Source organism: Oncorhynchus masou, chromosome 32 (genome assembly GCF_036934945.1).
Source record: "Oncorhynchus masou masou isolate Uvic2021 chromosome 32, UVic_Omas_1.1, whole genome shotgun sequence".
NCBI lineage: Eukaryota > Metazoa > Chordata > Actinopteri > Salmoniformes > Salmonidae > Oncorhynchus > Oncorhynchus masou.
This window is the reverse complement of record NC_088243.1, coordinates 46,138,025-46,148,912: the sequence shown is the minus strand read 5'-3', so window position 1 is coordinate 46,148,912 and position 10,888 is coordinate 46,138,025. Positions and strand designations below refer to the sequence as shown.

Below are 10,888 nucleotides of genomic sequence, written 5' to 3'. Positions count from 1 at the left end.
TGTCCTCTCGCAACTGCCCATTTTAGGAAACATGCGTCAAAGGACTGTACCAAATCAGTCAAACGGTGAATATAGAGAAACTTTATAACTTCCAACCCGATGATAAAATACAAGTGCGTAAACATGTAGGCTTATCACAAGCATAGTACATCGACTCTAACGATGTTATGTATAACAATAAAGCTGATTTACGATACCTTGTGCTGATTTTTACAATCTTAGCTATGATAACCCCTCAAGTGAAGTGTCTACGCCCAGACAGTGACGTGAATGAGCCTGCTTGTGTTGATAAGCCGCCGCAGTTCTCCGTCGTGCCATTGAAGTGAGTCATCCTAGTGTGGTGAAGGAATAGAAAAAGAAAGATAGAACTGTTCCAGGGGAACAGCGGATTGCTGAAGTAGGCCTAAAGTGTGTCGCGGGGAAGAGATTCTGTAGAGTAGGCTGGGGTGGAAAGCAATTTTAAAGCCTCTGTATGTGACTCACTCGCAACGCAAGTCTATTCACCGCCAACTCTGGATTGACTGCGAAAGTAGGTGACTTTTGTTCTTGAAGTTGGCTCTTGTAGCACACCTGAATAGGCTACAGCAGTGACAAGGGAAAGAAGCAGGATATAATTATTTGGAATGGACAAAAAATATAAATATTTTCAGTTTTACTTCTAGTTAATTACCTTAAAATATTTAATTTCGACGAGCCTGGATTTATTGTACCAATAACCTATTTGAAAACACTTTTTTTCTGGATTTCCACGTGTTTTAACGACTATTGCTTTCAAGTTGGTCACTTTCCAATCTGGTCCACTTTCAACTCCCAAAAGGGATTCCACTGTCAGAGGATTTTTTGAGAGTTGGGAGCTCATATCAACTACTGAAATCTTCCTCTTTCCTGGATCATGTACCAGGACTACTCCGTGAACTACGACACCTCGTCCTGCGGCAGCAGCACTTCGCCGGTCCAGCCAGAGTCATTCACAAGCGGCAGCAGCACGATCGGCAGTCCGATCTCTACCTCAAGCTACCAGGTAACGCAATACAACATAATATAATATTCTCTTTTCTCAAATTAAAATATTGGTATTCACAACTGTAAATTGAGTTTCATTGTATCGACATTTCGTCACTGTGCAGTTGTCTATGACACACTTTTAGATGGGTAACCCGGAGAGGCTATAGCGCTGTTCGTAATTAAAGGTGCTGTGCAATGCAATAGAGGTGCATATTATCTTTCTAATACACTGCTATGTACATGTTTTATTCAAGGGCCATTAAGAATATTATATTGATATTAAATATATTACTCCAAACTATAGCCTAGTGCTGTAGTGACTTTGTCTTCACATTTGGAGAAAGCGCGCCCGCGGTATCGCCTGTGATATTATCAGAATCTGCGCGCGTTATATTGTGATATTCTCCCAATATTTTCCAGACCTGCTCTGCAACAAAGTGAAATTTAATAGATTATATATGTGGTTCTGGCCAAGACACCGATGCGGGAGCGAAGTGCGTAAAAAAGGAACAAACCGACTCAATGCCGGATTTATGTTGAATGTCAGAAACCTGTGTTATGAAACCTGTGTTATGAACGACTGCAGAAAATGTACTTATTGACACACATGTGTATGCGTAATCTGAATTGCAATATGCAATCAGGTATTGCTCAATCGCTGTAGCCTATAATTTAACACCCACGTGTTGCACTATAGAACTGGTCATTTGAAGTTGAGGGGACGTTTTTATTATAAAATACATATTTTGTAGACGGAAGAATATACTTTAGAAAGTGTTCATACTGTGGAGTTCACAAATAATTTAGGTATACGCACACTATAAGACCTGTTGAATGAGTATACACTTCTATGAACACAGGAGGCAAGTTATCATGAGTTATAACATACACCAAACTGCGTATAGGTTGCTACAGCATATTTTGCCATTCTGATTGCTCTCAACATTTCTCCTCCAAGATATGGATTTAAATACAAGTTGGAATGTGTAAACCAAAGGGCTACTTTTTCCCTTGCACATGGGATAGCGACTTTATTCATGCGCATAACTTGGTCAAGGGGAACAAAAAACATGCACTGATTCGATTCTACCAATCCTTCTCAGTGCCTTCTTGGTTATGATAGCCTACTGTATGTCTCTGACCTGCTGATGATCAGTGATCATCACTGTAAAGCGAACAGAGTAATAACGAATATTGACAAGGACTCCACATTGGATAGAAGTTCTGCAACAAGGTCTATAGCGTCATTCAGTGGTGGTACGCTGCACATTGCACAATATAGGACATCCACCCATAGCTTCGAGGTTGTGTGTGTGTGTGCGTGTGTGTGTGTATGTGTGTGTGTGTGTTGCAGATGGGGCCCATGTATCACGCACTGGCAGATTTTGTCGTGACATGGAAACGGCAGGTTAAGACGCTCACGATGCGTCTCCCAATGCGCCTTCGTTTATGTTGGAGACTTCGAGGCAGGATTTTCCCCCAGATCCCATACAATGATTAGGCCTACAGGGTTTTTTCTACCTGCTCTCTCGTCCTCTCGTTCTAGAGATATGATGCCCAGTAGCTATCATTGAGGAACAACCATAATCAGCATTTCACACCACATGTCCACTGTAAATGCTTTTCTCGACAAAATATGAGCTTTTAAGGTTGAAATGTATCTTTATGTTTTATGAAAGTGACAGAGAGACAATGTGTCTTGTGTTTTCAGTCGTCTGGTGTTAGGTTGTCCGTGTCCAATTCACAACCCGCAGTAGGCCTACTAAGGCAAATGAAGGAGGATCTCTGCGCTACATTTAACAGCTTGTCCTTTCATAGATCTCGACCAGTGTTCTAAGTTAATTTCGTATAATGAACATTGCAACTGTTCAGATGTCCTCTCAGGCACGTACCGGAAAACTGGGGGCTAAAAGAAGTGTCTCGTTTTTGTAGGTGAAAGGACCCGTCTGCCAAATGGCAACTGTTGTTTTGCTCCCGTGGGCGCACATATAACAGCTGGACTGGTCGTAGCGTTAAATAATATTGATCGTCCACTCCAGACCAGAACTCCCACGCATTTTACTTTGTTCCTTCAATCGTTTGTCTGAATCCGTCTTTTGAATTGACTTGGTTACATACATTTCGAGATCATCATAACCACTTCCTTATTTGTTCCCGGTTTGACGCAGTGCCATAGGTGCTCTCTCTGCCCTGGACATGTTTACAGTATTATTGAGCCGAAAGTTCCTGGATGTTTACGTCATCCTTTAGTTTCTCGGGGGCGGAGGACAACTATTCTATTTGTTTAAGAGGGGTGTTATTTTCTTCTGCAGCAATGGCGAAATCCCAGCGCATAAGAGTAAGACTCTGGGAAAGGGGGTAACGTGTGGGAAGCTGTTTACCGGTGTTGTGTCGAAAATCTCCCCCCTGCCAGAATCGCCCCCCCCCCCCCCATCTAATTTCCTTAATTTTGTGGCCTGATTCAAATACTTTCTGACACACATCAGAGTCAAATACTTTCTATAGAACAAACTTCGTCAGGAGCGGCAACCGAAATTAATAATTAATGTATGTGTGTTTTATTAAACATAGAGGAGGGAGTCAAATGTTGGCAAGCAATAAACATTTCAGAACAACTATGGCTGAATTGTTATCCTTACACTTTCAGAAATACCAGTCGAATAAGACATGGGAGAGATGACGAATTTTGGCAAAGAGATTTATTTATAGACTAATACAAAATCAGTAGCGGATTTAGGTACGGGCGACATGGGCAGCCGCCGCCGCCCCCTGGGGCGGGTTCGCCCAGAACGCCATAAAGCTAGAACCGCCACATACACTTGAAACAAATAGCCAAACCGAAAACTGCAGACAAAAATGTTTTTTTTCTGCTACTAGATCAGTGAAATGTAAGCTAAAATGACAACGGAGTGGAGAGCAGAAATCTCAACTAGCAAGCAAGTCGCAGCAATGAAGAACGCAAAGGGGAGGGAGAATTCTCGGCACAACACCGGCATTAGCATACTGACTTGATAGCCTATGCGAGACAACTCACAAATTACTGGGCCGAGAAACGCGTAACATGTTGTATTTGTACCCTGCACCTGGAATTGTGGACAGCGTTTCCCATTTGGAGTCTACTCACAGTCGATTCGCCTATTGGCTCACAAATCAAATTTGCACAACAGCCTTCCTTTACCCATTTTCATATCCCCGGTTCTTACCAGAAATGTCTGTTACTTCTGTGTGGCAACCAGTCACCCCAATTACCATATCCAACCATTACCCCATTTAGGACTTTACCTTCTCGTTAGTTATTAGTCCCTGGGATTTATGACTGCAGTGGAATTTTCCCTGTTGCCTCACTTCTGGAATGTAACTGTCTGGGGACCTCACTTTTCTCTAGCCTAAATATAATGCCTCTTTCCGCCTTACTGGAACTGACCGTTTTACGCACTGGCTTTACATATCCCCAACATGACTCATCAAAAGACAATAATGGAGGAATTGACCCCTGGATGGCAGCCCAGAAGCATTACTCGTCTCTTCATGTTCTATGTTTAATGAACGAGCAAATCCAGCCCATATCGGGTCGGCTGATGACATGCATCACTCACCTTTGCCCTCTAGTCACTCAAGTGTCTGGCGTGGACTTGTTGAGACATACTGACTTGCGTCCTATCCTTGCTTTTAGGGGCAATATCAGTGTGGCATCAGATATTGTCTTGTCACCCCAAAGGTGCCTCATGAGGGCTCAAGCTATATAAACTGAAATAAGGATACTGTATTGTGCTTTAAAGATGGTCACTTCTGTGTTCTCTCTCACAGCAGTTTAGTGTTGATCACTGATGAGCATGATAAGAGTCCTCAGATAAATTAAACTTGTGGTTTTATGTCATCTATTTTATTAGAAAAAAATAGATATGCTTACACATGTCTATGGAAAGAGAGAGGCCTGTATCAGTGCCACTGCAAACCATCATGATCACCTTATTCTGGCTGGAATAAACAAGTCATCACACCTTCCCTGGTGGATGTTTTTCCTTCTTCAGAGAGGTGTACCATTCCATACCATGTTGCTCTCCAGATGACTTGCAGCTTGATGCAAGCTCCTCTCCTAGCTGTAGTGTGATGATGGAGGCAGCAACACTACGGGCTTTCCCGCCGTGATTCACTGAACGTGTCACTGACTGTGCCACTCCAGGGGTTAAACGGGTGAATCTAGACAGTGTTTGTGTGTGGAGTCAGTGATTCACTACTAGGCTGTAATGAAGAGGATGTGTGAGTATGATGAAGGGTGTGTGGCTGGTGTGTAAACGGGGGGGGGGGGGGTTACGCTACAGTACTCTGTGGCAGAAATGGAAATTGAGGTAACAGGGTCAAAGACATGTCAAGTTAAGTTTTTCCCCCAGTTGTAACCAGTAAAATAAATTAACAACATTCAATTTCAGCAAAAAAATAAATGCATGGAAATATATATTTTGATGTTACTCCATTCACAATGTGTTTGTCCCCTGAGTTGAAGACACACAACCTGTGTTCTTTGTCATCTTGAAAACATCTATTATCATCTTGAAAATATCCACTCACCATTTTCCTCCCGCTCTGCCCTCTTTTTTTGCTCGCTCTGCCCACCTCCCTCTCTCTTGGCTACCTTTCCTGTATCTAGAAATACCGGGTCGACATGCCTGGCTCTAGCAGTGCCTTCATCCCTACGATAAACGCCATCACGACCAGCCAGGACCTGCAGTGGATGGTGCAGCCCACAGTGATCACCTCTATGTCCAACCCGTATTCACGCTCCCACCCCTATGGCCACCACCTCTCCAACGGCCCTGGGCTCCTGGGACACACCACCCTGGCCCGTCCGGGTGTCATCCGCTCCATCGGGGACACCCGCGGACGCCGCAGGAGAGATGAGCAGGTGAGGACCACAAGTGTACAGATGATGTGGGTGTTTAAAAGTTCATTTTGTCTGGATGTGTGGAATTCACCATGTGCCGGCAAGCACTATTGGTGAATGTCTTCTAACATTGTGAGACAGTAGAGTGAGTTTTAATATCAAAGTCCCAAGTTGTGAGGAATTTGGATATAATGGCTTATATGTCTTAACCCAAGGCTTCTCTTCTTGTTTACCCTGTTCAGCTTATGTGTGAACGACAACTCACAAGGTGTGTTGTTTATTTCCTTAGCTTACCCCTGAAGAAGAGGAGAAGAGGAGGGTGAGACGCGAAAGGAACAAGTTGGCTGCCGCCAAGTGCCGCAACCGCAGACGAGAACTCACTGAGACGCTCCAAGGAGTGAGTTACACGGCACACACACACCCTAACCGAGAAGAAGAGACAAAGTTTTGTAATGGTTAGGTTGTTACGAATGCACTGATATAAGTGGACACAAGTGGCATTTCGGCAAGTTTGATAAAAAGGAGTTGTGCCTGTTGTTCAGACACGTATCTGCCTTCTCATTGGCTAGAATAGTCCCATCTAATCTCAACTTGATGACTACACTTTTCCCTCCCTCAAACTGCTTTCAGCAAAAATGCCCTTCCCTTTCTCCACCACACGCCACTCTTTGTTGAATGACCAAATAAGGAAGTGTCATATTTCAATCATGAAGGGCAACCTGAACTTAAACCTACACTTTACCTGACATTACCTGACATTCAGGTTTGACCCTTATCCTAATTCCAAAAAAATATTGCGAGTACAACTTTGTCCAAACAAAAATGGTATGAGGAAGTAGGAAACAAACAAGTAAAGCACGGACACACCCCAAAAATAGGAGAAATAGTGCAACCGTCTCTTTCCTTGTTGCACTATTTCTCCTATTTTTACTACAACCGTCTCTTTCTTTCCTTGTTGCACTATTTCTCCTATTTTTACAACAACCGTCTCTTTCTTTCCTTGTTGCACTATTTCTACAATTTTTGGGGTGTGTCTATGCTTTGCTCGTTTGTTTCCTACTTCCTCATACCTTTTTTGTTTGGACAAAGTTGTACTTGCAATATTTTTTTGAATTAGGATAAGGGTCAAACCTAAATGTCAGGTAAAGTGTAGGTTTACGTTCAGGTCATTCAGGTACAGCATAGCCAAGACTGCCCTTTCGCTTTATCCCTACTCTTTTCCTGAGCAAACTTACACTCAAATATAATGTGCAGTGTGCTCTTTTTGTAAAACAGTACACTCTTGTGGTAGCTTTAGGTGGTGCAGAAACTCACCAATGTGTACCTTAAACAGTGATTGGGGCTGTAACATGAAGATTAACACTTTTTCTGTCTACTCCAAACACCATAATTGTAATTGAGCTGAATATTAACCCTCCAGATACTGAAGATTAAAACTTGTCCTGATCGTCTGTTTTGTTTGTTTGTGTTTTCCAGGAGACTGAGGAGCTGGAGGACGAGAAGGCTGATCTACAGAAAGAGATCGAGACACTGCAGAAGGAGAAGGACAAGTTGGAGTTCATGCTGGTGGCCCACAACCCCTTGTGCAAACTGCCCCCCGACGATCGCCACCAGGGGGGCCACCACCACCAGCAGCAGTGCGCTCCTCTTCCGCTGACCATGCGCAACAATCTGGGTCCCCGAGGCCTCGTCAACCCCGTTGTGGTGAAGCAAGAACCACAAGAGGACGATGAGGACGGCAAGTCCCAGCGATCCGTCATCAAGCCCATCTGTCTTGGTGGAGGTGGTGGGATTTACTGTGATAGCGACAGCCTCAACACCCCGGTGGTGGCCGCCTCCACCCCGGCCTCCACACCCAGCGCCCCTAGCCTCATCTTCACCTACCCCAGCATGCTGGAGTCCGAGAGCCCCTCGCCGTCCTCAGAGTCCTGCTCCAAAGCCCACCGGCGCAGCAGCAGCAGCGGGGATCAGTCTTCAGACTCCCTCAACTCACCTACCCTCCTGGCCCTCTGAGCAGGAGCAGTAAGGTGATGTTGTGCGGAAGGGCGAGCAGCGCCCCCTTACCGACTTGGAAGACAAAGAGCACACTCAAGCCTGGACCAAGCCAACCAGTAACTGTTTCATTGACACCAGGAACCCTCAAGGGCTAAGCCGCTTGTTTTTCTTGTACGCTTCAGTGTGATTTTTTTTATACCCAAAGTGTGTGCACCTGTACCAGCCAGTGTCATCCCTTCTCCATTTCAACTCCAGCACAATTTGTTTTTTGAACAATGAACATATGACATGGAGGTTAGAAGTGACAGCAGAGGCAGTCATAAGAGGAGAAAACTGGTGAATGCAAGACGTATTTTTTGATCAACATTAAGTAAAGCCATCGGGCAAAAGTTGCACTCTGCTATGATCAATCTACCAGTTAATGACTAAATGAGAGACCATGGGAGGTATATAGAAACTATGGAGAGATTTTAAAAGCAGGCTCATCTTTTTCCTTTATCCTCCCTCTCCCAGAAACCAGGACCTGTTTGGGAGACTACAGAGAGTGTGTGGATGCGCTGATACGCTAATAAACATATGACTTTATTTTCATCTCTACTTGTATTTATGACCTGTGCTGTGTGACCTTGCGTTCTGGTGTTGTTGTCTCCTGATGGTTCACTGGGTGAGCCTCAAAGCCTCAGTGTCTCAAATGAAAATAGCCAATTTTTATTCATTGCCTAGATCCTCAACACTCTACTCCGAATATTGGTCAAAGTATCGATGGCCATCGTATTGTGTGCTTTTCTCGGTAATGTACCTGAACTTTATTATGTGTTTAATACATGTTTGTGTGATTTACATTGATGTCAGGGATTTCTCTTCTGTGTGGTTGTTGATAACTATTTTAAGGAGCAGCATGGGAGGCATCGGGGCTCAAATGCTTGAGTGATATATGAGGAGAAATTCAAACCGTGGACCCTTCTACTTCTGAAATTATGTCATTCACCAAGACAGTTCGACCAACGAGGGTATTATGACCAACTCCTTATACCCCCAATACTAGTGGAAGTGAAGGTTCAAGCAGACACTCTAGAGCTTCATTGAAAATCTTATTTTTTTTTTGGTGAGGGGGGGGTTGATTGAATTGCAATATTTAAGACCTGTTGTTTACTTCAAACATTCCTTACAGGGTCAGTGAGTGTCATGGCCTTGCTGTGATCACAGGACAGAAGACTTCCTGAACAATTTTTAGTTGTGCTGGGTGCAGCAAATAAGACTGTGCAAAAAAATCATTGCTGCTGCTGTTGTTGTGGACTGACCAGTCTTGAAGGAGAACACATCACTTATTTATCTTTGTGTGGATGGTCTTGAGGTAAACTTCACTGGATAGTTACGGTATCACATGATAGCGTTTGAACAACAACACCCATCATGCATTGCGGCAAATTGCAGACTGAAAAAAAGATACCAAAAACCATTGTGGGAGAGAGTGTGTTCTTAGTCTGTTGAACCCCTTAGAAACACGTAGGAAAGCCATTGACTTTAGATCTTCTACTGTATGTGTCATCTACTGTATGTCTTCTGTTTCTGACATCTATTTCTTCTTTTCTCAAATGCTTTAACTGTTTAAAATGATTGAAAACAAACAAAAACAGCAATATGTATAGCAGTGTTTGTTCATTTCGTAATTTAAATAAATAATTATAATAAAAAAGCATTTTCAACAAAGAATTCTTGAATGTTGTTGTGTTGGCCTGTTCGTCTTTGTGTTCACAAACTGTGTCCCATGAGTGATACAGTGTCCTTACATTTGTCGCACTGAATATTAGGCACATTTTATTTTAAAGGCAACGTACCCCTAAACTACTTAGTGGGGTAGATAGACTAAACCACCCGTTATGTTATATCTCATGCAACAATACGATATAACACTGCCTTAAAAAAATGCAATAATTGACAGCGTGGGAAATATCTTTATTATATATGCAGACTTTTTGGTTGGTCATTCAGTGGTCAGTTTGTCAGAACCTATCTACAGTGACAACCATAAAAGCAACTCCACTTTTTGACCATATGCCTGAATGGCCAATTAAACATTTACAAGTAACTGATAGGTGTCATTATCCTTCTCGTTTCAAACGTTTTTTTTTCTCCATTTCACAGTTTATACTTATTTCTAGTGGTTAAAGTGAGACATAGAGAACATATGTAAATCTAACATCACAGGGTATGTTTGAGATTCTTTGAATATAATTCAATCATGAAAAAGAGTCAATGACTTTATCAACCCTAAACCCTTAGTAGAGAGGCTCAGTGAATGTGGAGCCAAAATGTGTACACGTGTGCCAGTGGAGACGCTGTAGAAGGACCAGCCAGCCCAGATACCCCTACCTGCAACAGAGTCGTAGTGTATGTATGGGCCCTCATGTGAACCATTTTAACTTTGAGTCTGTTTCTTATACAGAGGTCGTCTATAAAGCACTAAAGGCAATAGACAGTAAAAAGTCTTCAGGTCCAGACAACCTGGACCCCCTTACCTCTTAAAGATAGCAGCTGGTATTATTATTGAACCTGTGGCTCACATTTTCAACTTGAGTCTCTTGACCAATTCCCTACCCAGCGTTTTGAAATCAGCTTATTTACTCCCAATGCTAAAGGGTGGAGATCCCTCAGATGCTAATAACTCTCGTTCTATCTCTAAACTCCCCATCCTGGCCAAAGTCTATGAATCCCTAGTGAACTCAAAGTTTAAAAAATGTCTTCATTGAAAATAACCTACTGAGTAGGGTTCAGTCTGGCTTTAGATCAGGGCACAGCACCACAACTGCAGCTATGGCAGTGGGTGGCAGAAGACATTAATGCACTTGATAAAAAGCAACATTGTGCTGCTCAGTTTGTGGATTTATCAAAGGCCTTTGATTCAGCTGACCATGAATTGTTGCTAGCTAGACATTGGTCTCAGTGAAGGGGCAGTAAATTGGTTTCGGGACTATCTTTCTGACAGAACACAAACTGTACAGTATG

General features: G+C 43.1%; 1 protein-coding gene across 2 annotated transcripts; it reads left to right on the top strand.

Moving 5' to 3' along the window:
* The first annotated feature begins 310 nt into the window (after nt 1-310).
* On the top strand, nt 311-9,595 carry fosl2 (FOS like 2, AP-1 transcription factor subunit). 2 transcript variants are annotated; one of them, XM_064954259.1, is made up of 5 exons: nt 311-529; nt 902-1,021; nt 5,654-5,908; nt 6,177-6,284; nt 7,364-9,595. In XM_064954259.1, exons 3-5 carry the CDS (start codon nt 5,669-5,671, stop codon nt 7,898-7,900), a joined length of 885 nt encoding a protein of 294 aa, XP_064810331.1. In that variant the 5' UTR covers nt 311-529; nt 902-1,021; nt 5,654-5,668; the 3' UTR covers nt 7,901-9,595. The 2 variants fall into 2 exon arrangements, with proteins under 2 accessions (XP_064810331.1, XP_064810330.1); XM_064954258.1 differs by having other exon boundaries at nt 311-1,021.
* Nucleotides 9,596-10,888: the final 1,293 nt, after the last annotated feature.